At 35.7% G+C, this 26,468-nt stretch overlaps 1 protein-coding gene across 15 annotated transcripts; it reads right to left on the bottom strand.

Annotated features, from left to right (window-relative positions):
- Window positions 1-2,495: 2,495 nt before the first annotated feature.
- Window positions 2,496-17,331, bottom strand: LOC111587281 (putative uncharacterized protein DDB_G0286901). 15 transcript variants are annotated; one of them, XM_055008115.1, is made up of 33 exons: window positions 17,181-17,331; window positions 15,616-15,645; window positions 15,451-15,483; window positions 14,067-14,096; window positions 13,723-13,752; window positions 12,625-12,654; window positions 12,299-12,331; window positions 12,017-12,046; window positions 11,883-11,906; window positions 11,542-11,568; window positions 10,963-10,992; window positions 10,081-10,107; window positions 9,881-9,901; window positions 9,491-9,526; window positions 9,016-9,051; window positions 8,892-8,930; window positions 8,756-8,794; window positions 8,619-8,657; window positions 8,436-8,474; window positions 8,300-8,338; window positions 8,165-8,203; window positions 8,028-8,066; window positions 7,893-7,931; window positions 7,757-7,792; window positions 7,621-7,659; window positions 6,821-6,856; window positions 6,386-6,418; window positions 5,785-5,850; window positions 5,381-5,419; window positions 4,276-4,290; window positions 3,614-3,634; window positions 2,860-2,972; window positions 2,496-2,738 (listed from the first exon to the last, which is right to left on the bottom strand). In XM_055008115.1, exons 1-32 carry the CDS (start codon window positions 17,242-17,244, stop codon window positions 2,869-2,871), a joined length of 1,182 nt encoding a protein of 393 aa, XP_054864090.1. In that variant the 5' UTR covers window positions 17,245-17,331; the 3' UTR covers window positions 2,496-2,738; window positions 2,860-2,868. The 15 variants fall into 15 exon arrangements, with proteins under 15 accessions (XP_054864090.1, XP_035798313.2, XP_054864092.1 ...); XM_035942420.2 differs by having other exon boundaries at window positions 4,276-4,314; XM_055008117.1 differs by lacking the exon at window positions 8,436-8,474 and having other exon boundaries at window positions 4,276-4,314.
- Between the last annotated feature and the right edge of the window lie 9,137 nt (window positions 17,332-26,468).

Raw genomic sequence — 26,468 nt, forward strand, 5'->3', positions numbered from 1 at the left:
AAGCAAGATATCCTTAAATAGAGTGATATTTAAATGGTATTTGGCGCAACGCAGAGAAGACCTTAAAGAGAAGCAATTTCTTGCATCAAATGGAATTACGAAAGGATTTTGTGTAAAATATAAATAGAAACATATCTAACATTATTTTTATTAGTGCAGGGATATATATATATATATATATATATATGTGTGCACACATACATACATACATACATATATATATATACACACATAGCTTTTGCAAATTTTTTTCCCGTATTTGGGTCTTACAGGGTTAAAGAGAAGTTGCAAGTTAGTCAAAGGGTGTGTGGGCACCTACCACCCAGTTGACCCAACATGAACCAACAAGTTTGTCAAGTGAAACTTGTGTGCCACCTAGTGTACGTTTGCATTTTGCACGGCAACTGTTTCAACATTTATTAGCTGGACTGGATTTGTGTTTTCAAATAAGGATCATCCCATAAAAGTTCCCGCCAAACCCCCTCAGAACCAGGTTATTTTTTATTTGCACAATAATTTTAGTAATATATAATGAAGCCATGCAAAATGTAACTGTCATTTTGCATTACAATACTTCAGAGTACATAACACGTGTAATTGTTTTGACAAAGAAAAATCATGGCTAGAAGATGATCCTGCTATCAAAATGTTGGTAAAGAGATCTTTCATTTGCAATACTTTGCTTTGACCAACTACCTGTCAAACATGCTGATATGACCCTTGAAATTTTACCCAAAAGGCCCCTTTTTTAAAGCTTTCTCAGGTGAATTTTAAGAAAACAATTTAATTTAATTTGTTGAATTAGCTGTCCCCCAATTCAATGGTCTTCTCCTAAATTCACAATGGCAGTGCTCTTCGTTCGGGTCATGACTTCTGGATGACCGACATGTCTGAACTCCGATGTCGGCCAGGTTTTGCCCAAAATGGCAGAGTTTAAATCCAGGGGTTTTTAACGGTGCGCCGCTTCCCCTTACCAAACTGACTTCAAATTCATTGAAATTGTTTTAAAAAAATGTCAAAAAATACTCAAAAGTTGACCAGAATGGCTGAAATTCATTTAAAATTACTCAAAAAACTTACCAAAATTATTGAAATTCATTCAAAGTGATTCATAAATTGACCAAACTCACTAAAAACTCATTCAAAATGACTCATAAATTGTCCAATATGACATCAAATGAAAAAAATGACCAAAATGATTGAAACTCATTTGAAATTACTTAAAAATTGATCAAAATGATTAAAAAGTAATTCACAACACATAAAGTCGGTTGTACAAAAACAATGCAGACAATAAAACAGATTTTGGTTTCAGATTGTAACTCCTGGAGTGGATGTAAACTTTATTTAGTTGCAGTTTTTAACTGATCTCAAATGTGTTTTTCAGCCCAGAAAATTCCATGTGTTTATCCCTGTACTGTAAAGGATGGTGGAAAACTTAATGCAAATTGAAAAGTGCAATGTTTTGAATGTACTTTGAAGGCCTGTTGCTTGGAAATTCAAAGTATGGAAGTAAAATTTTGCTTCTTGTTAAAAAATTAGCTGGTTCTGGAAGGGGTCACGTGGGAGGATGTTGCGGCCCCTGGTGGCTGGATGCCTTCTTGTTTTGTGGTACATCCTTTGTGTGGGGTGTTGGTTTGTGTAGCTCCAGACCTCACCTGTCTCCGATCAGGGATGATTGTCCTGGAACTCCTGACCTGCTCTGAAGCCCACCTCTTGCTGTGCCCGATTGGACCATCACCCAGTTCCCTCCACCTTCATCCAGTGAAACTGCAGCAATCATCACCACACCTGGGGTTTAACTCCAAACTCACAGCAAAAGCGGCTGTGATATAATATGTCATCTTGGTGATTCATTGTGCACAACATGTAACTTCTATTAGCGGCAGTATAACCAGGTCAGGAGTTGCTGGAGTCTGGTGTCGCATGGGTGTTGCTGTTGTGTCTTTAGGTTTAGTATTGTTGTTTTCTTGTAGGTAATTTCTGTAACTCCATTGGCTTTCGTTTGGCTTCATTTGGTTCTTTGATTTAGCAACATCCACTGGTTTAGTTAACTCTTTGTTAATTACACTACCGTTCAAAAGTTTGGGGTCACTTAGAAATGTCCTTATTTTTGAATGAAAATTTTTTTTTTCAATGATGACAATATTGAATTAATCATAGATCCAGCTTAGACATTGTTAATGTGGTAAATGACTATTCTAGCTGGAAATGTCTGATTTTTAATGAAATATCTCCATAGGGGTACAGAGGCCCATTTCCAGCAACCATCACTTCTGTGTTCTAATGCTACATTGTGTTAACAATCGTGTTGAAAGGCTAATTGATGAAGACAAAACCCTTGTGCGATTATTTTAGCACATGAATAAAAGTGTGAATTTTGTCTCACGATTACAGATATCTTGAATTAGAGTTTTCATCGCATTTTCCCCTCCTGCAAAGTTTCTGCACCATGTCTGACCAAAGAGTTTAGAGCAAACAAAAGTACACAAATATTCACAAAGATCATCTTTATTGATTCTTCAGTATTTGTTGTCTTTGCCTGATTTTCATGCTTTCATCATACTTGGATCTTATAGAGACATGCACACTGTCAAACAGCTACATGCAAGAACACACTCCTGATAAACATTTAAATGACAGTGTTTAGTAAATGTTTAAAATCTGATCAGGAAGAAGGATTAATAGGATCAGACATGTTCAGGAAGACGTCGTCATCCGACCCATCGTCTTCTCATCTAAAAACACAAGCAAAGTTCAATCAGTAAATAAAGGTTTGGATGGTTGGAAATGTGTTAAAGCCAAAAAAGAATGTTTTAATTAATGAAAAGGGGGAAGTTCATTATTTTCCTCACTCACCTCAGAGTCTCACTTTGATGGTCTTTGAGCCATGATCCGTGGCAGCAGGCGGAAGAGCTGTTTCACTTCCCCATCAATTGTGTCCAGTTTTTGGAGCACATTTTCCTGGAAATCTGACGGGGAGATTAGAGTTTACAGTAAACTACTTCTTTATCTCAGTCAAATTAGAAACACAAGCATAGTTGCCATTTTTGTTTGTTTTTCCTAAACTCTCAGCGAGACTGTGGATGGGGCAAACACAAAATACACTGATCTAAATTAGTGAGTTCTGGTGGCCGCTCTGCGTTTTTTTCCTCTTTTTATTAATGTGTTTTACAGACTCAGGATGCTGTAGCATCTTTTATTGCAGATAACTGATAGAAGCTTTCCTTCATTAGACTGATTAGATCTGTGCTCTGAATCAATGATCTTTGTTCAGTTTTGAACAAATACCAGGCTGCATCTGTTATTAAAAAACTATTTGGTACCCATTTTTAGAAGACTTTACAAGGTGGCGCTTCACCGAAGAGGCCGCCTTGTGCTTTTGCGACGACAATGACTTGTTGGATTTCATTTCTATTGTATCCATCCATCCATCGTCTTCTGCTTATCCGGAGCTGGGTCGCAGAGACAGCATACGAAGCAGGCTGTTCCAGATGTCTATGTATCTCTAATCCATTTAGCCCAGTGTTGTGTATTTAGACCTAACAGTGGTAGAGGCCACTTGAGACGGATAACATTTACTTAAAAGACTAAATATTTTATGTAGACTCACCTCCTTGGCCTGGTTTCTCAGCTGTAGGAACAAGAACATAGAACAAATCATTTAATAGAAGACTTTTGATGAAACAGTCTGATCCTCTTTATGTAATATTTTAGCAAAAAATTCTTTAATGTGCATGTATATCATCATGCAGATAGTCACAGTGATATATAGTTGTGTTGCATGAATGTCAGGGACCTTTCATCAGACTTTTACACATTGAAAATAAGTGTTTTGAGCTATCTCTTAACAACAGATTGACAGTAACATTTTAGTAAACAGTTTTCTGGGTACTTTAAATTTGCTCTAAATTTGTTAAATTTATAGTTGTAGTGGAAGTAAACTGTGCCTGGAAGGAATCAAGGAATCGAGGAATGCAATCCTTGCATCTACACCTTCGAGGATTTTTTTTTTTTTTTTAAAACCAGATTTTGAAAATGTCCACATGGTGTCACTGTTTATCAAACAATCGGTCATTTGTGACATTAACTTCAATGTCAGAGACGTTTCTCAACACCTCAAGTAACAAGTGTTTGTCTGGTATCACGTTTCCATCAGAAATCATCAAAAAATAAACTCCTTTTCTGGATTTTGGTTGAACATTTGGATCCTATGTGCCGCACATAATTGAAAACTCTTTCTTGTCAGAGTTCTTCCATCGCAGATTACTTTACCTGAAGCAACAGCATCTGCCAAGTTAAATAGACCGTTATCTGGGCATGAAAAACACAAATTACACAAAGTTTAAAATCAGCTTAAGTTTACTGAACATCTCCTTGTTATGTTAAATTCAGTTGACAGCTAAAGACAAATGAAACATCAAAGGAAAAACCTGAGCAGCTTTGTGCGGATGTTTTCAGACTCCAAAGCCTGCTGCAAATACCAGTTTGAGGCTTTATAGCTGCCTTTTTAACGCAGGTAACTCATCTGGCTGAAATCATCTGTGCTCTGAATCAATGCTTAATGATCTCTCCACTTTGGATTTGCTAAAAAAAATGTTGAGCAACCAATTGAATGCTCTCCACTTTGGACATCTCGGTACAGAGACCAAGCTGTACCTGGTAATAAAAACAATTTGACAGCTATTTTCAGAAGGTTTTCAAAGGTGGCCTTTTACTGAAGAGGCCGCCTTGTTAGAAGGCTGGATTTTCTAATCTTTAATTTACAGCTCTGATTAGGAAGAAGTAAATTTTTGCTGGCTTTTTCAGATGTGACATTTCAAAAATTATTCCAAGTATCTCTTATATAATGAGCTCCATGTTGTTTATTTAGGGCTGTGCATATTTCTATCAGATAACCTTTACTGTAAAGAATAAATGTTTGTTTTACTGAAATCCCACTGTGATGCTGCTTGCTTAATAATAAGAATGGAGGTCTGTAGACTCCCCTTATTGATCTGATTTCTCAGCTGTAGGAACAAGAATATAGAACAAATTATTTATTAGAAGACTTATGCTGAAACTGTCTGGTCCTCTGAATGTAATATTTTAGCCAAAAATTTGTAGAATTTATCGGCATTTATTGGTAGTGGAAGAAAATTTGTGTGAAAGGAGTCGAGGAATTCAGGAATAAAATCCTCATCTCTACAGGTTCCAGGATTTTTTTCAAACCAAATTTTGCCTAAAGTTGGTTGTAGACTTTTTTTTCCCACATCGTGGCACTTTTAACCCATAAATCTATCAAGTAACTGGCTTTTGGTCGTGCATTTGGATCTTATGGTCCTATAAGAACTCTTTCATATGAGTTTTTCTTTGTAACATCCATCACAGACAACTTTACCTGGACGAAGAGCATCTGCCAAGTCAAGTAGACCGTCATCTGGGTAAGAAAAAGACAAATTACACAAAGTTGAAAATCAGCTAAGCTTTACTTTACATCTCCTTTACATACTAAATTCAACTGATATCTACAGAGAGACACATTTTTAAAAATTGACTGGATAATCTTAATAAATGCATTTTTAAGTTGTGTTTCTATGTAACTTTAACATCCTTACATATATTACCCCAAATATAATCAGTGAGGAGTTTGTTGTTTTTTTTTTTAAATGAAGAGAATCTACCGCATTCTCTCTCTAAATATAGAAACTATAAAAATGCAAATTAAGAGTTTTTAAAATATCATTAAAAGACTACCATGTGATAAATAGGCAAGTTAGGTTTACATAAAGTTTGCAGACTCACTTTGTCCAGTAGGTTGAGTTGGACTGGGTCTGGTGGATGGAGTTGGACTGGGCCTAGAGGCGCCTCCTGCAAAGATATGGATGCAAATCTGTTAATAAAATTTGTCAGTAAACAAGTAACCAGCAAACATTTTGGAGAATACGTTTGTTAATTTCCTGGCCGACCCCCTCCAAACCTCTAGTTTGGAAAGCACTTTCTATGTTTCCAAAAGTAATACATAAAAAGTTTAGTTTTTTTTTTTTTTTTTTTTTAAAGTATTTTTTCATTTTGGTGTTGGTACTTTTGCAGAAGAAAATTGTTCAAGTCCAACTGTCTGTATGATAACAATGATATACTGTAAAGATCCCCTTTTTTCTTTATAAAATATCCACCCCAATATATCTACAAACTTCTTCTTTATTGTTTTCCATCTTCTTGGATAGCATAATATTAAATTAACTTATAAACCAAGGTGAAATTCTGTAAATTACTTCGTTAATCCCACATCTGCCCAAAATACTACCTCCACCTCAGTCTTAGATGCTGCTTTTGATTGCAAATTTTAAAGATATCAGTGAACTTTCTGCAAAAATTTCAATAACAGACTCCGAAAGTCACTCACCATTGCCACGAATGAGATCATATATTTTCAGCCCTGTTTGACACAGACATGAAAAATCATTAGAAAACATGTATTTTAGTTAGTAAGAACAGCACTGGAGGAACAAAATCAAGGAGAGCATCTTCAACTCCTCCTCAGAGCTAATGTGGATCTGTATCAGCCAGTCACACAGGAATTATAACATGTATTGCAGCTCGACAGGAAAAAAAAAATGTTATTATATCTAATTAAATGATTATCTATGTGACATCCTTAAAAGCAATAAATCAGTTGGACGCATTCAACACTCACTAAAATGTGATTAAATTGTAAAGACTTAGTCACTTCTGCCCTAAATACAGATCAGGCTTCGTTACCACTTTCGAATGTGCTTTAAAAGAAGATATTAATGAACATGCTGCCAAATTTAAATGTCATACTACCAAAGTCACTCACCTCTGCGGTTGCGAGGACGGAAACTCCCCCGAAATCCTGTTTGACACAGATGTTAAAATAATTAGAAAACACATGTTTTAGTCTAGTTATAGATATACTTCCTGCTTCTCTCCCAACAACTAGTGGATACCTTATGGTTACTACAACTATTATCCATAAATAATACCAGTAGGTCAATGGGTGGTGTGGTGTTTAGTTACAACAGGTTTTGGGTGGCAGCAGAAATGGTGTAATATTGAGGCTTTACTCCAGACGACCAACATAATCCATCGTTAGTAGCAACACAAAGACAGCAACATGCAACAGGTTTCTCAACCACACAGCAGGATATACTGCTGCTGTTATATACATGTCTTTTATGGGCTCGTGTCAGTGGGGTGGACAGAAAATTAAGAATCCTTTTAAATGTGATGCAGTCAAGAACACCAACATCCACTCATTAAAAGCAGAATTATCACTGGAAGACTGAAGTTGATCTGATTTAAAGATGGGCTTTATGTAAATTAAAGAAATTCTCTCTTTTACAATCTTTCTATGATCTGTAAGCCTCAATATATAACCTTCAGGAATGAAATCAAGTCATTTTCATGTAACATTGTAACAACAATGTAGAGTCTGGATGGAAAATTGCAGCTTTTGACACAATCATTCACTAGAAATTGTTTCTCAAATCAAAAGCACTTCAACACTTCTGCAACAATATCCAGCATCTGATATAAGGGGCAATATTGTGAAATAATTAGTAATACTGTCTAACCTTCAACAATTTAAAAATATACCTAAATGACTGCCAGTTTTACCTCGATTGAAATTATTCAGCAGACTGGATAATCGGCCACCTAAAATGGAGGAATGTGTTAGAAATGTACATGAAGTCTGTGTTTTTAAATGTATATTTTACAACTATCTGTAAATAACTGCCATATGGGGTTTTACCTTGATTAAGGTTATTCAGCAGACTGGACTGTGGACCTTCAAAGAGAGAGAACATTTTAAAAATGTACATGTTTAGTTAAATTTTTGTTATGTATCTATAAAGAATATACTTAAATGAGTCCCAGGCAGGGTTCACCTTGATTGAGATTATTCAGCAGACTGGACAATTGGCCACCTATAATGTATGAATTAGTTAAAAATGTACATTAGTCAGGGATTCTAAATGTAAATTTTCAAACCATCTGTAAATTACTGCTATGTAGGATTCTACCTTGATTGAGATTATTCAGCAGACTGGACAATCGGCCACCTAAAATGGAGGAATGCGTTAAAAATGCACGTTAATCTGGAGTGTTTTTAATAGAAATTTTAAAAATGTATTTAAATGACTGCCATGTGGGGTTTTACCTTGACTGAGATTATTCAGCAGACTGGACAATTGGCCACCTAAAATGGAGGAATGTGTTAAAAATGTACATTAGTCAGGGATTCTAAATGTAAATTTTCAAACCATCTGTAAATTACTGCCATATAGGATTCTACCTTGATTGAGATTATTCAGCAGACTGGACAATTGGCCACCTAAAATGGAGGAATGTGTTAAAAATGTACATTAAGTCAGTGTTTTTAAATGTATATTTTCAAACTATCTGTAAATGATTGACAGATGATGTTTTACCTTGATTGAAGTTATTCAGCAAATTGGACAATCGGCCGTCTAACATGGATAAATATGTTAAAAAATGTACATTAAGTCGCTGTTATTAAAAGTATATTTTCAAAGAATCTCTAAATCATCATTATTATATACTGTCTGACATTCAACAATTTAAAAATATACTTAAATGACTGCCAGTTTTACCTTGATTGAGATTATTCAGCAGACTGGACAATCGGCCACCTAAAATGGAGGAATGTGTTAAAAATACACGTTAATTTGGAGTTTTTTTAATGTAAATTTGAAAAATATATTTAATTGACTGCCAGATGAGGTTTTACCTTGATTGAGATTATTCAGCAAACTGGTCAGTCGGCCATCTAAAATGGAGGAATGTGTTAAAAATGTACATTCACTTGGAGTTTTTTAATGGAAATTTTATAACTATCTGTAAATAACTGCCATATATGGTTTTACCTTGATTGAAGTTATTCAGGAAGTTGGACAGCCGGCCATCTACAATAGGCAAATATGTTAAAAATGTACACATTCATGTACCTTTTAAAATGCATACTTCAATATTTGCTATACGGAGCGTTACCTTGATTAAGCTTATTCAGCAGAGTGGATGGCAGGGCTTCAAATGGGAGGAATATTTGAAAAATGCGTTAATTCAGAACTTCAGAGTGAAAATATACTACCTTTCTCTCATTCTTATTGACTGCAATTAATAATTAAGAAAAACTGATGGGCTGGTAAGTTAATAATGTACAATAAGCTGCTACTAGTTAAACCAGTGCTGTACAATGTTCCACCTTGTGACTCTTTATCCAATATTTCACAACACACATGCTCAAAACATTTCAAATAATATGGTATTACATTGTAAAGACTTAGATCAAAATAAGTTTCTGAAACTCAGAAACTGGAGAGGTAACTTCTGAGAACTTTTGTTATTCATCTAGTTTATTTCAGTTCTGCCCTAAAATACTGACCCAAACTCTGGTCAGTCTTCAATGTTACTTTCTAATATGCTCACAAAAACAAACAAAAAAACTACTACCAAAGTCACTCACCTCTGGGGTTGCGAGGACGGAAACTCCCCTGAAATCCTGTTTGACACGGACATTAAAATAAGTAGAAAACACATATTTCTTTTACTTTTTTTTCTGAAATGGAAAACTGCAGCTTTTGACACAATCAGTCACTAGAAATTGTTTCCCCAAATCAAAAGCGTCTAGTCTCTTACTAGATCCAGTATCAGACCTAATGAAACATCCAATTCTGGTTTTCTTCCAACATTTTAAAATAATGACTGCCATATCCTTGTATCATTGATTAGAATTATTCAGTAGATTGGACAGCAAACCTTCAAAAAGAAGGAATATTTTAAAGTTGCACATGTTAATTCTGAGTTTGTATTTGAAAAATATAACAAAACTGCTTCTCTTGTGATGCAGACTCACCTCTTCTAGGGCCTCCATGTCCTGAGAAGATAATAATGAATAAATATTTAATCATGATAATAATAACAATAATAATAACAAATAAATACAAAAAGTAGATTTATTGTCCCAGCTGTTATCTTGGATTGCATTAGAGTTCACAAGTTTTCCTCACAAGTAGATCATTGGCTGTGTATTAAAGTTCATTAAAGGTCACTCACCATTATTTGGCCAACGACCTGATGATGCTGTATGAGGAAAACACAAAATACGTCAAGGTTTTGTTCGTAGAAACAGTTCCATTTGTGCAAGAAACAGTACAAAACAGCAGTCATAATGCTCAGTGCGGATCGTTTACTTCTGTCTTCATGCACAAAGTTTAATTTGCATGAGATCCTTCAGGTATTGTGCCAAAAAGCGGTCATCACCGTTGAACAATGATGTTGTGATGGTATAAGAATGATGATTTCATTTAGGGAGGTTATATTTCAAGGTATATAGTTCACAGATTTTTTTGCGAAAGATATCTGTTTTTATTCTATAGAAAAATCCCAACCATGAATCTTGTTAACTACAGTAGAAACAATGATATTAGACATATCAAGCCTACACATCAGTGATAGTGCTAAAGTATTACCTATAACTGTAAATGTGATGCTTTGTTATGTCATAAACTGCAAACATTTCGTTGGTCACAACTGTTTGGTTAGAAGAAACGTTAAAATTTCATAAACCCACACTTTTGCTATCACCACGAATGAAAGTACAGTTCTGTGTGTCATTGTGACTACTGACCCTGATAAAAGCAGCTGTAGACATACACTGATGATGGGATACTTTAACAATTTCTCACATTTTTGGCACAACACAGGGATCTCACAGTTGCACAGTGATTCTTTCATAGCTTGTCCTGCTACTCCCTATTCCAAACGTAATCAAAGATATGGTTCTATTGTATAAAAGGCCACAAGTGATCTAAAAAGCAGGCATGCTTTAAAGATGCACGTTAATTCAAGTTGTTCGATGTGTATTTGAAAAATGTACTAAAATTCCTTAATTTATGATAAAGAAGGAAGACATTAACATAAAGTGTGCAGACTCACCTCCTCCATGGCCTCTAGTAGGTCTCCATCCTGAGAAGATAAGATAGTGAAGCATAAATATTTCACAAATAAACCACTCCATTTAAAAACAGCTGATTTTGTACAACATTAGTCCCATGTCAGAGGATCTCATATATTGTATAGGTCAGTATATGGAGATATGCTAGGACTCTGCTCTGGTCAAGGTTAGATATTTTTTATTCTGACGTGACGAAGCAGACGAGTTGTGTCCGTAATGGTCTGTAATGTAAATCTGACCTTCTCCCAACTACAATATATACCAGAAGATCAGAGAGAATCCTCAGAACTGATGCTGGCACTGCACACATGAACTGCTGCTCTGCTGGTGTAACTTCTCCTGACCTCAGTAAACCTTACTCACAACCTAAGTCATCTGAGTCTCCATTGTGTCTCTGTGTCTGCCTCCTCATCCTGTCTTGACCTCGCTGAACTTCCACAACATCGATGAGGTGGACAAAACCTTAGGAAATCTTTTTAAGGTGATGCAGTCCAGAACACCACCATGACTTGAGTGGTAAATGTAAAGTGGAGTCATCAAGTTTATTAAACGTCACTCACCATTATTTGACCAGCGGCCTAACAATGCTGTATGGGGAAAACACAAAATATGTCAAGGTTTTATTAGTAGAAACAGTTCAGTTTGTGCAAGAAAGCACTACAAAACAACAGCAATAATGCTCAGTGTTGATTGATTTACTCCCATCTTCATGCACTTCGCGGATTTTACATCAGATCCTTTGGGGACTGTGCCAAAAAGTGATCGTCAGCTTTAACCATTTTTGATGGGACACTCACTTTTTGACATCCCCTGACTCAGTGATTCAGCTCCACATAGTGTTTCACTTATAGCTTGTTTTTCCAACTCCCAATTCCAAACATAATCAAAAACATGGTTTTACCTTGTAAAAGAAGCCACAAGTGACCTAAAACGGAAGAATATTTCAAACATACACATGTTAATTCAGAAATAAAGATATACTTAAATAATTTTTAGTAGACGGAAAGGATGATTAAATGAAGTGTGTGGACTCACGTAATGGTGGGCAATCAGTAGTGGTGACTCCTGACAAGTAAAGACAGCAATGCATAAACAGAAGGCCTCAATTTATTATCTGTTTTTAAATTGGATTTAAAATAGCAGTTCAACACTTCAGTATCAACATCTTTTGTTAATGGCATTTAGTTTATAACCAAAGCACTCCTCATGCATATATTTTTTCATTTATATTTTAGATGTAGTAAAAACTAGTAAAAAAAAACTAAACAAAACAAACAAAAAAAATGGGAGACATTCGAATGAAGTGTAAAGACTCACCTCCTGTGGTGGTGGAAGCAGTAGTACTTAATCCTGAGAAGAAAAGATTGTGATGCATGAATAGAAGGCCTCATTTTGCACTGGCTGACATTCATTATCATGAACACACTATAGATGGTTTTGACTCAGTCCTACATAGTGGTTCTTGTATAGTTTTCTTCTGCTTCTCACAACTCCAATTATAATCAAACACAGGGTTTTACTTGGATCAGTATTATATTCCAGACTGGGCCTCAAGCCACTGAACCCCATGTGTTTGTTTTGTTTTGTTTTTTTTTTTTACATTTTAAAAGTGTAGTTAAATGACTGATAGTGTGGAAACTCACCTGCTGTAGTAGATTCAGTAGTACTGGATCCTGAGAAGACAAGATAGTGATGCATGAATAAAAGTCCTCACAAACTTCCAAGGAACGTTTTTAAGTTGTATTGAACCTGCAGTGTTGGTTCTGCCATTACTTCTTGAAGAAGACGAAGTGATATATTGTTCCACAAATGGCCAACAAAGAGCCAAACTGTTACATTGGTTGACATTCATTATTATTTGTTAAAACTGAGAAAAAAGTTTTTAAAAAATTAATATACCTAAATGGCTGCCAGTGTGATAAAGAGAGAAGACATTTACTGTAAATAAAATGTGTAGACTCAACACCTCCAGTGGGAACAGTAGGAGAAGAAAAGTTAACTTTAAATTGAAGGCCTCATTTCATTCTGTGCTTTTAATTTAGTTTTTTTGTTGAAACATTTAAGGAAATACCCTTTTTAAGGTTGTTGTACTCAGTCGCAGCTGCGTGTCTTTTGAATCTCTGACTTTGTTGTCTAGTTCTGGGATGTTTGGTATTTCTGTCTTACATTATTTTAGTCATCACATTTGAAAAATACTTGTGTCCCCGTCTCTTTTCTGACATCCAGTTACCAAAGACTTTTTCTTATGTTTTCCAGAAGAATGGGTAGAGCAAAGCTATGACTTTTCTTCTATTTTTCATATTTTCATAACATTGTCAGCCTTGATTGAATGTCTCACTCTACCTCATGCAACCCTGTTATGCATGTTATCTGGAAAAGACAAATTATATTTACTTTTTTCTATCAGTAAGTTTGTCCTTTTGGTCAGCAGTAACAACAAGCTAAATATTTAGCTTCTACTCTTGAGGAAAAAGCTAACATTAGCATGGATTAGCAGCCCTGTTACTGTGATTAGAGTAGGGTTAGCAAACAAATAGAAAATGGAATAAAAAGGGTACCATTGATGTGTGAGCTGAGCCAATCAGTCCTTCGATAGTTTATTACCTACTACTGATAAATATGTAGCAGAAATCGTAAAAAAAAAATTATTTTTTTAAAAAATTGAAGCCCAAAAGTCCTCCAATTCTGAAATGACCCATTTGGTGATTTTAAAGTAAATGAATGCCAGTGTGTATACTCACCTCCTGTACTGGAAACAGTTGTACTGGATTCTGAGAAGATTAGGTAGTGATGCATTAATAAAAGCCCTCACATCAGTATCTGTTTTTTTTTTCATTGTGCTTCCAAGGAACAGTTATATGCTATATTGCTGGTTCTATAATTAAGTTTTTAAGAACTTCAGAAACAATACATGTGGTATTTTGTTTCATGTCAACAAATCAAAAGTACAGCCAATAATTAACCAAACTGACATAGTAGTTCTCCTATAGCTCCTTCCACTTCCAATTAAAGTCGATGACTGGACAACAAGCCATCTAAAATGGCAAAAAAGCATACTTAAATGACTGTTCGTGTGTAGATTTACCTCCTGTAGTGGAAACAGTAGTCGTGGATCCTGAGAAGGTAAGAGAATAATATATAAATGGAAGGCCTCTCTTCATTTTCTACTTATAATTGTGCTCAAAGGAACACTTTTCCTCAACACATTTGAGGAAATCTGCTTCGTCGCTCTCGACATGGTGAATTTTACAGTAAAAAACTGTCAAGACATGGTAGTAAATCTCTGTAAAATCAGTCTGGTGCAGTTTATATAACACTGGATCGCTGTAATTAAGTTAATCGGGGAACAAAATCAATTTTTTACTTTCTTTTTTCTTTTGAAACAGCATTTTTCACTACTCTTGCATAGTTTTTTTAATGGAACAGTCAATACTGTAATTTTTGCATTTCTTTCTCAAAAAGTACAGTTTTTCACAGGTAAATGTATGTATGTGTGCTGATAATGGAAAACTGCTGTAATATTTAGAAGTAACATTCTTGCATTTATGTCATATAAAAATACAGTTTGTACCTTGTATTAATAACAGACATATGCTTTAATGTTAATGACAGCTACAACCAAAATTTTTGCACATATATCATGCTAAAAATACACATATTAAATGTTAAATACACTAACTGTTGTGCTGATAATGGAAAAATGCTGTAATATTTATAATAGGTCACTTTATTTTACATTGCATTTTCATGCATTTTTTGTTTTTAAAGGTTAAAACTTTCATTTCACAGTAAAATATGGAATGAAGCACATTTTTTAAGCCATAAAATCAGCAGTATCAATACATTGAAGAAAATGTTTAACTGTAATCTTATGGTAGCGTTCTAGCAACCACAGCTGCTGGAATTTTACCGTAAATATGTTTCTTACCGTGTACTGTGCAGCTACTGAAGCTGTGTTTCTCTTGAATCTTTTACTTTTCACTGTTGTCTACTTCTGTAATATTTGGAATTTACAGACAGATTTCTTCAATTATTCCGCTCTTATATAATTATATTTTTCACTTTAAGAAACAAGTCCTTCTCTGTCTCTATTTCACCTGACATTCACTGACAAAAGATTCATTCTTCTGTTGGTAAAAGCAACTCCTTATTTTGTTGATTCTCTACAGAGTTCCTTCTCTGCTGAGTTATTATGAAGGAACTCTGCTCTTATTAACCTCTGCAATTACTTTTTATAGAAAACATGGGAATTTTTTTTTCCTCAAGTCAATGAATGTCCTATAAATTTCCTATTATCAACAATTATTACTCCTATTTTTGTTTCATGGCGAGACACGGCGTCACTGTAACTATGACTGCGGTCACTGAGTGCTTTTCTTGTTTAATTTGTAGTCACATTGGGACTCAACTAGTAATTCCTTTATAGCTTCTTCTACTCCTTCCAAGAATAGTCAAAGACAGAGTTTTACCTTGATCAGGAGCAGTACTGGACTCCAAGCCATCTACAATAGAGGAATATTTTTAAAATGCACATGTTCAGTCAGATATTTTTCAGTAAATTACAAAAATATATACTTAAATGACTGCTAGTGTGATATATAGTGAAGACATTCACATGAACTGTTTCGACTCACCTCCTCTGGTGGGAACAGTAGTACTGAGCCCTGAGAAGATAAGACAGTGACGCATTAATAGAAGGCCTCACTTCATTATCAGTTTTTATATGCATTTGGAAAGATTAGTCAGCTGCTGGTTGCAGCACATATTTGCTGTACGGACATGAGAGTGGAATCCATGTGGACATCTAACCATGCCAGACAGTGCTGAGGTATATTTACAAAATCTTAAACTACTATCTTATTTTCAGCATAACTTTAACTCATGTAATCTCTTAATTCTTTGATTACACTTCTATAGGCATGCCGACATCAGTTACAATAAATATAATAAGAGATTTAATGGACAATTAAACTGAGGGTGAAATTTTTTATAACTTTATTTACAGAGCACCCTGAAGAACAATGTTCACAAGGTGCTTTGACAGTTACAACGTGCAACATAGAAATCAAGCAAGACATATTGAGACAAAGCAGAGCAGTCGATTAAAATAAATAGTAAAAATAAGTTAAATGGATAATTAGCAAGATCAGCATGCATATCAAACAAGAGAAGTAGGCAGTTTAAAAATTTAAGAATCAGATGGAGGGTTAAAAGTTACAAATTAAAAATCAAAAAATAAGGGATTAAAGAATTAGCGATGACATCACACCAAAGAACCAGGCAGCTATAATTAAAATAAAACAAGAGAGAACGTTTAAAATAAACAGGACATAATACAAAATTAAACACCAAAACTAAAAGCAAACTTCATATGAAAGCAAGTCTATAAAAGTGGGTTTTAAGTAGTGATTTAAAAGAAGTTACTAACTCTGCAGGTCTTATCTCCTCAGACAGGTCGCTCCAAAGTCGAGGGGCCCTGATGGAGAAAGTTTGGCCACCCTTAGATTTAAGCCTCGACTTTGGAACAGCCATAAGGGATCCACCTTTGTATTATATTTTCTAAAAACTGAAAAGCAATTTCCGGTGTCAGAAGGGAAAAATAACATTGAAAAAAAGTTCAAAATCCAGTACATTTTCTCCTCTCTAATTTTAAACCAGAAATGAAGCACATTTCCTCCATTAATCAAAAATCCATTTTTTACTCTATAAATAAAGACTACATTGGAAATTTAGGCCCCAAAGTAGAAACTCAGTGCACCTAAAGTGAATACACATGTGATCAGTGATTCACAGGTTAGAAAATTTGTGATCACTGGAACTAAACTGACTCCACCTGTGACTTCCGATCCACTTAAATTCATGAACACTGATATAAAACCAGCTGTCAGTAGCTGAACTTCCTCCGTTTTGTGCTTATTGACTATCTGTATGTCTGCATCATGGCTCCACATGGAAAAGAATCGCCAGAGGGGCTGAAAAATCTGTTGGTGAGACTACACAAGGATAGTAAATGGTACAGGAAGGCTGACAACCAACTAAACGTAAGCTGAAACACAGCTGCAGCAATAATCGGAAAATTTAAAATCAGCAATGATACTCCTAATCAGAGCTGCAGTCCTTGTTTAACTTTGGGCAAACTCAACATGGCTTAAAGGTCATGTGTAATAAATGGACTGAGGTCAAAAAACAATCATCTTACCTTTTACTGTCATTGTTCCAGTAGCCAGAAGCAGGAATAAGGTGATCCTCAGACCAAACATCATGCTGACTGTTGCTTTCGGCTTCTCTCTCAACACTAAATGAAATTATGTGACTGTAAATTCATACACAGGTCTTCTAAGAAATTACAATCCTGACTCCAGTGTTTTAAAGACCAGACTGGGTGTGTCAGACCTAAACACGGTTGTTACCAAAGACAATATTGCAACGAATGTTCATAATAACAGATTAATCAAAAACAAACAGACATTGCAGAACAATTAGTGGTTCAAGCCATTCAAAGCACACACTAATCTTTTGTTGTGCAACATTAAATGAATGAAGAAACTCCCTATGTGTTTACCACCTACTGTGAGATTACCAATACGTTTGCATTAATCCTTTATTTCCTTGTTGTCTAGCTTTGGAAACGTCCGCTTTGGGAAACATCCAAGTGCAGTCAGTGAATGTAGAACATGAACAAGTTGCTTATTACTTGTGTTGTGATGTCATGGGATTATTAAATTTAAATCCATGATAACTACTCATGATGGTCCAAAATGCAATTAGTTTTACATAAAAGCTGTGAAACTGTGATATAACAACATTTGATTTTTGGCCTGTTTTTCCCATTAGTCTGCATCCATGTTGTGCAACTTGTGGGTTTAATATCTCATGACTCACAAGTTTCAATTAAAAAAACAGCTGAACTGATAAAAAGTAAGATGAAGGAAGCATAAGGCACAGCACTTTTACTTGTACTGTTCTAAGAGTCAGTGTTTTCCGCCCCGGTTTTCTTTTTTTTCTTTTTTCTTTTTAATGTTACAAAACTGCTTGGTTGAGTTTTGACACCAAAACTACTTGGTTAGCTTTAGGAAAACATTGTAGTTTGATTATGATATACCAATTTAAATGCTTTTCAGTCCATGTTTAGTTTTATTTTCAGTCACTGTTTCATGTTGCTGTTTTTAGTTACAGTGAGCTTTTGCTGAAAAAATAATTTAAAACAAAAAAAAAAACAAAAAAAAAAAACGCTTAGTTAAGCTTCGGCACCAAAACCAGCTTCGAGAACAGATCATAGTTTGGGTTTAAATACAGCCGTGCAAAAGCTTTTCAGTCGCTATTTACTTTTGTTTTCAGTTGCTTTTTTTGTCGTTGTTTCCAGTCACTGTGTTGCTGTGTTCCATCATTTTCCTTATACAACAAAACTGCCTTGTTAATCCCTGTGATGACTGTATTAGCAGGTCTGCTGAGCCTGAACTCAGAGTTTTCAGTATCGTAAAGTTGACTCTCTTTTAATCTGCTTAGATCACCATGGTAACTGATGCTGTGGAGGTAACCTGGTTTGGAGGAGGCTATGTTCAGAGCTTAGGAGTTAAATCGCCTGTAAGAAGTGTTTCCTTTAACCAAATTGCTTTCAGAGGATTCAGCTGAAGGTATACATTTTATCTGCAACCCTTTTGAGCTAAAAGTACTAAATAAAGCCGTGTAGTTACAGAATGACAAACTGTATGCGTCTCGCTGCTGAAGGAACCTACATGCATTCAGTTGGTGTTGCAGAAGTTGCACAGATATGTGTTTATTAATCCGCCAAGGAATACTGCAGAGTTATGTGATGATCGGTGTTGATTGGTCTGTTTGTCTGTCTGTTAGCAACATTACTCAAAAATGAACTAACAGATTTGGATGAAATTTTCAGGGAAGGTCAGAAATGACACAAGGACCAACTGATTAGAATTTGTAGTGATGCGGCTTATAGTCTATATATAGTCCGCGGATTTGTTAAAGATTTCTGTATCATTGCGAAATAGTGGCACCGTAACTATGACAACAAGTGAACACTATGTCATCTTAAATGGCCACATTCTATGTTGCCATGATTTCTGATCATCAATAGCTAATTTAAAAAAAAGTTGCATTTCTAAAAATGGGGGAATGAACAGCCTGAGCAGAGTACTGTGCTCTCTGAGTGCTTTTCTTGTTTTTGATTTGCTGCCAAGACCGTTTTACACTATTTGTGCTGCAACTAATAGAACACAGTGTAGAAAATGTGTTATTCTATTTATATTTATTATAGAGAATATTCAATCAATAATGAGTTGGACAAAAACTACGGTGTTATATTACGTATTAAAGCCAAACTGTAACGTGCCAATTAGGCTGCAGTGATCAGTAAAATAAATATATTAACACATGATTAACAGCTTTCTACCAGTATTCGTCTCTTGCATTATTTTCAGCAGCAGTAGGTTTTAGATTTTGCTGTTGCTGTGTGCTTTTGTTTTGCACTACAAAACTACCTTGTTATGTTTGGGCAGTGTTTTGGTGGCTATAGCAGTGTTGCCTAACAGCTACATGGCCTTGGATTTCAAATCTCCAGATTAGCTGTGTGAAGTTTGCAGGTTTTCACGGTGCCTGGTGGATTTTCTCTGGGTGCTTGGGCGTCCTGACAAAAACAAAGTGCCTCTGTGTTGACATTGTATGATGCTTTTTCATCCTGTGTCAGCTGGGACAGATTCCAGCCCCAACATGATCCCGGATGGACAATATAGTTTAAACACCACTGAAGTACAACATGATGAGCCATTCATTCTCTTCTGAAAATTAATTAACTGATTAAAATATGTTAATCAAAGCCTTTGGCCAGATTCACAGTTCCACAGTTGTGAGGCCAAATGAAACAACTCTGGGCTCTTTGGATCAAAGACAAAATAAAAGTTGTAGCTTGTAGCTTGGAAAAATAGTCTAGTAATTTATAAAAAAGCTCTTGGTAATGCCAGGACAACATATTATTCATCTTTAATAGAGGAAAACAAGAACAACAACAGGTTTCTCTTCAGCACTGTAGCCAGGCTGACAAAGAGTCAGAGCTCTGTTGAACCTTGTATTCCTTTAGCTTTGAGCAGTAACAACTTCATGAGCTTCTTTACAAATAAAATTATTACGATTAGAGAAAAAATTACTCTGGCCCTTCCTACAAATGTCACAGATGTATCATCGAGTACAGATGCTTTAGAATTGGCTGTAAGACCAGATGGATATTTAGAATTTTTCACTCCCATACATCTCTCTGAACTCATTTCAATAGTTTCTACATCCAAACCATCAACATGTCTTTTAGATCCTATCCCAACTAGACTGTTCAAGGAGGCTTTACCTTTAATTAATTCCTCAATGTTGGATCTGATTAGAATTGGAGGCAGAGCCTTCATTATCAGCTCCTCTCCTGTGGAACCAGCTCCCAGTTTGGGTTCTGGAGGCGGACACCCCCTCTATTTTTAAGACCAGACTTAAAAGCTTCTTCTTCTTCTGAGCCCTTCTCTATCTACCTTTATATTTAATATATATATACCGTTATTGCATTACACCTATGAACCCTACGCCTATGAATCAATTTCAATGTTAGCTTGTACTTTGTATCATCTAGCTTATCATACATGTGTCCAACTGTGTGTTATATGTTCCTTGTTCCCCACCCCCCCTTCTCCCATCCCTCCATCCCTCTATCTCTACCTTTCTACCTCTTCTGTCCCTCTCAACCCGCCCGGCCAGCAGGCAGATGGGTTCCCCCACATTAGAGCCGGGTTCTGCTCAAGGTTTTTTTCCCTGTTAAAAGGGTGTTTTCCTTGCCACTGTCGCCTTGGGGCTTGCTCTGGGGGTCAGGCATATGGGTTCTGTAAAGCGTCTCGAGACAATTTGACTGTAATTGGCACTATATAAATAAAATTGAACTGAATTGAAAATTGAATTGAATTAGCAAGTCTTTGTGTCCAAACCACCAGTTCACCATGAGACTTGGGGAACATCTGCTGATGTAACTGAACCTGTTGAAAAAATTCTCCATCCCACTCCACTTTTAGTCACACTCAGATGGGATGGATTATCCGATTATCGATTATCCGATTGGCTGATTATTGGGCTGATATCTGGAATCTTTCCAGTTGTTAGTATCAATATTCTTTTGGACCACTTATCGACAAATGTGCTACTTCAGGTTTGATGCAACCTCCTCTCTCTGTCTGTCTTCACTCTGCAATCTCAGAAATGTCTCTCGATCAGAGACTGAAAAAACTGAACAAGAAACAAAAACAAGGAAATTAGCTCCTCTCGCAGTGGCTAAAGGCTAAAGCTAAAAGCTAGCAGCTAGATTAGAAGGCAGCCACACATTACCCTGAAACAGAATCTGGAAGACAATAATTAATAAGGCTTTAAGATCTGCACCTTAGTGGACAATAAAAGTGATTTAAAAGTGTAAGATCAACTAAATAGAGATGAACAGCAAACATAACTGCACGAGACAAACTGATTAATCTCAGTCAATCCCACATAAACAAAGGAGAGCGTCCAAATTTATTCACCCCTTCTTCTATTTTACATACCCAGGTATAGTCACACTTATTAATAGTTATAAATAGCAGGGTGCTCAACTTGTACATGCTGTTAAAACATTACATTGAATTATCAGCTTTTCTTGATTACCAATAATCTTGATTTACTAAATTTTTAATGATTTTCTCTTAACTGTCAATTCAGGACATTCAGCTGTTTTTGTCTTTTAGATTTGACTGCTGCCTTTGGTACAGCTAACCATGTTATCCTGCAATCCCATCTTGAAAAGTGTGTGGGTCTTGAAGGCACAGCTCTTAAATGATTCAAGTCTTATCCGACTGACAGAGTTTTTCTGTTCACCTGGGTGGATACGCTTCCTCGGCAGCCCCTCTCTTGTGGGCTCCCCAAAGTGTCCATTTTCAGCCCCTTACTATTTTTTTTTTGTATATGCTACTCCTAGGGTCCATTAAAAAAAAACAAAAAAAAAAAAAAACATTATATTTCCTTACACTGTTTTGCCGATGATGTGCAGATTTACCTACCAACAATTAGACTCAAAACTGCAGGTTCATTGCAGCCATTGCAAAACTGCCTAGAGAATCTGAAATCATGGTTAGATATCAATTCTCTTTGTCTCAACAAAACCAAGATGGAGACTGCTGTTTTTAGCCATCCACACCAATCAGTTGACTCAATTAGTGTTCTTGGCCCTCTAGATGTTTATAATTGACCGTTTTCAAGAAATCTGGGTGTGACTTCTGACAGTGCTTTTACATTTGACAAACAGATCAGTTCTGTTGTCCAAACTGGCTTCTTTCAGTTGAGGTTGTTGGCCAAAGTAAAGCCTTAGCTGTCCCACAGTGACTTTATAACAGCTAGTCTAGACAATCGCAACTCTTTGTCGGCTCCAGCTGGTACAAAATGCTGCTGCCTGGCTTCTAACAAGGACAAAGAAATGGGAGCACATCACTCCAGTTTTAGCCTAGCTCCGCTGGCTGTCTATGTGCTTCAGAATTGTTTTTAAGACTTTATTGCTTGTTTTTAAGGTGTTAAATGGGCTGCTACCTTCTTAATTATCTGAGGCTTTACACGTCTATGCTCCGATTTTAGCGCTGAGGTCGGCCAATCGGATGGTCTTTAAAGTTCATAGATCCAGACTCAGAAACAGAGGTGACCGCTGTCTCTGCACCCAGTCTGAGGAACTATTTACCTGCTCTTGATACCTTCAAATGCCTACCAAAGATTTATATGTACTCTCTAGCTTTTAATTGAAGTTGACCTTTGACACATTGACAAATGTCATTGTTTGTCATATGCTATATCAATAAAGTTGACTTGACAGTAATCGGCATCAGTATCGGCCCAGAATAAACAATATCAGTTGATTCCTAGTACTCAGTGGTCCATCAAGTAATTTTATCAAAGCCATTCAGGAGATCTTGTGATCAGGAATATGGAACGGACACATAAATCAGCCAAAGCTCCAGTGAGGAGGCATAAAACTTGGTTCATTTGTTTCATATTTGGTTGACTGTTCTGAGGCTTTTAATACGAAGAAATTAATAACAAAGGGAGAGCTGTGCAGTGTCGCCACAAAGCTCGATCCAACCTGTGATAGAAAGACTTATCAGCAGCTTCTGGAGGCTCCGGGGTTCAGTTACATCAGTGTTGAATGGAAAAACATCCCAAAAGTGAAAACTGTAGCCAATGCAAAAGTCATCTACTTGAGAATCTGAAAAACAACCGCAAACAAGGCTTTCAGAACCTTAGAGCTACTGTGCTGCTCAAACATTTGAATATGTTTTGACCCAGACAGCTTATTTTAGAGTTTTACTGATTTTTGTTTTACTGTATTTTTGTCATTTTACATCATTGTTGATGTCCTTGTGATTGTTTTGTGTCTTTCTGTTGCCTCTTTGCATCTCTTTATGCTTGTTTTTGCTTATCTTTTCAGGATTTTACATCTCTGTAGTGGTGTCCTTTATCAGTGTAGTGAACCAAGTATCTCTAAGCAGCAGGTTTTATGTCTTTCAGTTGCTTTGTCAGTCACTTTACATCTCTTTGTGTTTGTTTTGTGTATCTTTAAGTCATTTGACATATCTGTAGTTGTTTTCAGTGTCCTTGTAATTAGTTTGTGTCTCTTTGTCGGCCCCTTTGTATCTCGTAGTGCTTACTTTGCATTTCTTTTTGTCATTTTACGTCACTGTTGTTTTTTCTTGTCTTTGTGGTTATTTTGTGTCCTTATCTTGCCACTGAATTTCTTTGTGTTCGTTTTGTGTTTCTTTTAGTCATTTTGGATCTCTGTTGTTTTCTTTGTCTTTGTAGTTGTTCTATGTCTCTGTTGCCACTTTGCTTCTCATTATGCTTGTTGTGTGTATTTTGCATCTCCACTGAGTTGTTTTGTGTTTTTCTATTGTCATGTTGCATCTCTGTGCTTGTTTCATGTTTCTTTTGGTTGTTTTGCATCTCATTGTAGTTGTTTTCTTTGTCTTTGGAGTTGTTTTATGTCTTTCTGTTGTCATTTTGCATCTCTTTGTACTTGTTTTGTGTTTCTTTTAGTCTTTTTTTGTATTTCTTTATAGTTGTTTTCTTTGTCCTTGTAATTCTTTTGTGTGTTTTTGTTGTCACTTTGCTTATTGTTGTACTTTTTATGCATCTTTTAGTCATTTTGCATCTCTTGCTTGTGGCTTTCTTTGTCTCTGGAGTTTTTTGTGTCGCTCTGCTGTCACTTTGCATGTCTTTGTGCTTGTTTTGTGTTTCTTTTAGCCATTTTGCATCTCTTTTTAATAGTTTTCTTTGTCTTTGTATTTGTTTTGTGTCTCTTTGTTGCCACTTTGCTTCTCTTTTTACACGTTTTGTGGAATTTCTAGTCATTTTTCATCTCATTGTAATTGTTTTTCTTTGTCTTTATAGTTTTTTTGTGTCTTTCTGTTGTCACCTTGCATGTCTTTAGGCTTGTTTTGTGTTTCTTTAAGTCATTTTGCATCTCACTGTCGTTGTTTTCATGTCTTTGTACTTGTTTTTGTCTCTTTGTTGCCACTTTGTTTTTCTTGGTACTTGTTTTGTGCATTTTCCAGTCGCTTTGCATCTCTCTGTTGTTGTTTTCGTTGTCTGCATTTTTTGTTGTCTCTTTGTTGTCACTTTTGTATGTTGTAGGTCTTGTTTTGCATATATTTTTGTCATTTTGCATCTCTGTAGGTGTTTTCTGTGACTTCGCAGTTGGTTTGTGTATTCTTGTCACTGTGCATCCCTTTGTGCATAGTGCTTGTCTTCTTAGATTTTTTTAGTTGTTTTGTGTCTTTCTGTTCGTCACTTTGCATGTCTTTGTGCTTGTTTTGTGTATCCTTCAGTCAGTTTTACATGTCTTTGTTGTTGTTTTCATTGTGTTTGTGGTTGTTTTGTGTCTCTTTATTGTCACTTTGCATCTCTTTTTGCTTGTTTTGTTTATTCTTATTTATTTTTTCGATCTTTATTGAACTGCTTTTTGTATCATTGTAGCTGTTTTGTGTCTTTTTGTTTCCCCTTTGCATGTATTTGTGCTTGTTTTGCATGTCATCTCACATATCTCACTTATTTCCATCATTTTACATATCTGTAATTGTTTTTGTTGCTTTTTGTGGTAGTTTGTGTTAGTATAATTGACACTTTTCATCTCTTCTTACTTCTTTTGTGCATATTTTAGTCATTTTACATCTCCCTGTAATTGTTTTTCTTTGACTTTGGGATTATTTATTTATTTTTGTTGTCACTTCGCATCTCTGTGCTTGTTTCGTCTATCTGTTTGTGTTTGTTGGGATTTTAAGTCTCTTTGTTGTTGCGTTGTGTCTATGTTTACTGACATTTTGCAGAAGGCAACAATTTCCCATCATTGCCCGTCATGCAAAATTTAGAAAACACATACAAATGTTTTTTCATATGTACATAGAAATATGTTAGTGGCTGAGTTTGATTTAGAGAACAACTTTGATGAATTTGAATAGATTTTGTATGAGAAAAGCCATGACAAATATCACAGAGTCTCCAGCTTATTTCACTGTAACCTGCCTTTTTAGCATTTCATGAAGAGTTCAGTATATTAAATGTTTCTTTTCTGCAGAGTAGGAGTGTGTAAATTATGGCAATATGTATTCTGTTCTTTAGAGTTTGTTGAAGTGACAGTGTAAAACTTGTGGCATTTATTTAACTAGATATGGTCCAAATCTCAAATATGCCCTGATTACAGAAAGTAATCCCATTCTATCACGGCTCTACTTCACTCCTTACTTGAATGAATGTGTGTCTTTGTCTCAATTCACCATCACAAATGAATCTGCTTTATACATTGATTTACCCAGATAATTTTTTCACATCGTTGAGCAAAACAAAGACACAAAGTTATTCCCTATGTACGGTGTTGCACAACCATTACTGACAACACTTGAGGGAAAGTCCATGTTCTGATGTCTTGTGAGATAAGATGTGGTCAGGTGACATTTCTGGTCAGCTGATATCCTGTGCAGGATCTGTGTGGTGTTCTTCACAAATATCCATGTCTGTTTTCTGGAAATTCGTCAAATTTCCGTGCTGTAGATAAAAAGGGGTGTATCATTGACCATCTCTAATTTCCTTTTCATAAATGCTATCGATGATATTTTAGATCAAATAAATCATATACGTTTCAAAATAATTTTTCAACACACTTTCAGCATGTTTTCTTTTTATTCACTTTGAAATTTGATGCAATGTTTAGATGGCAATATCTGAGGAACTGTTAAAGATAAAAGCATGAAATGTTCACTGTTATTTCTCATCATGCCATTGATTTAGAATCTGCAATATTGGACAAGCAGATCAGATAGTATCTGATTATGACTGAGTTAGAATATGAGACAAAAATGAAGCTGTCACGTATGTAGGGAATAAGTGATATTTTCTTAACCAAATGTAGCTGCATGTCACATTAAAACAAAACATATTGCAT

This window comes from Amphiprion ocellaris, chromosome 24 (assembly GCF_022539595.1).
Source record: "Amphiprion ocellaris isolate individual 3 ecotype Okinawa chromosome 24, ASM2253959v1, whole genome shotgun sequence".
Lineage (NCBI taxonomy): Eukaryota > Metazoa > Chordata > Actinopteri > Pomacentridae > Amphiprion > Amphiprion ocellaris.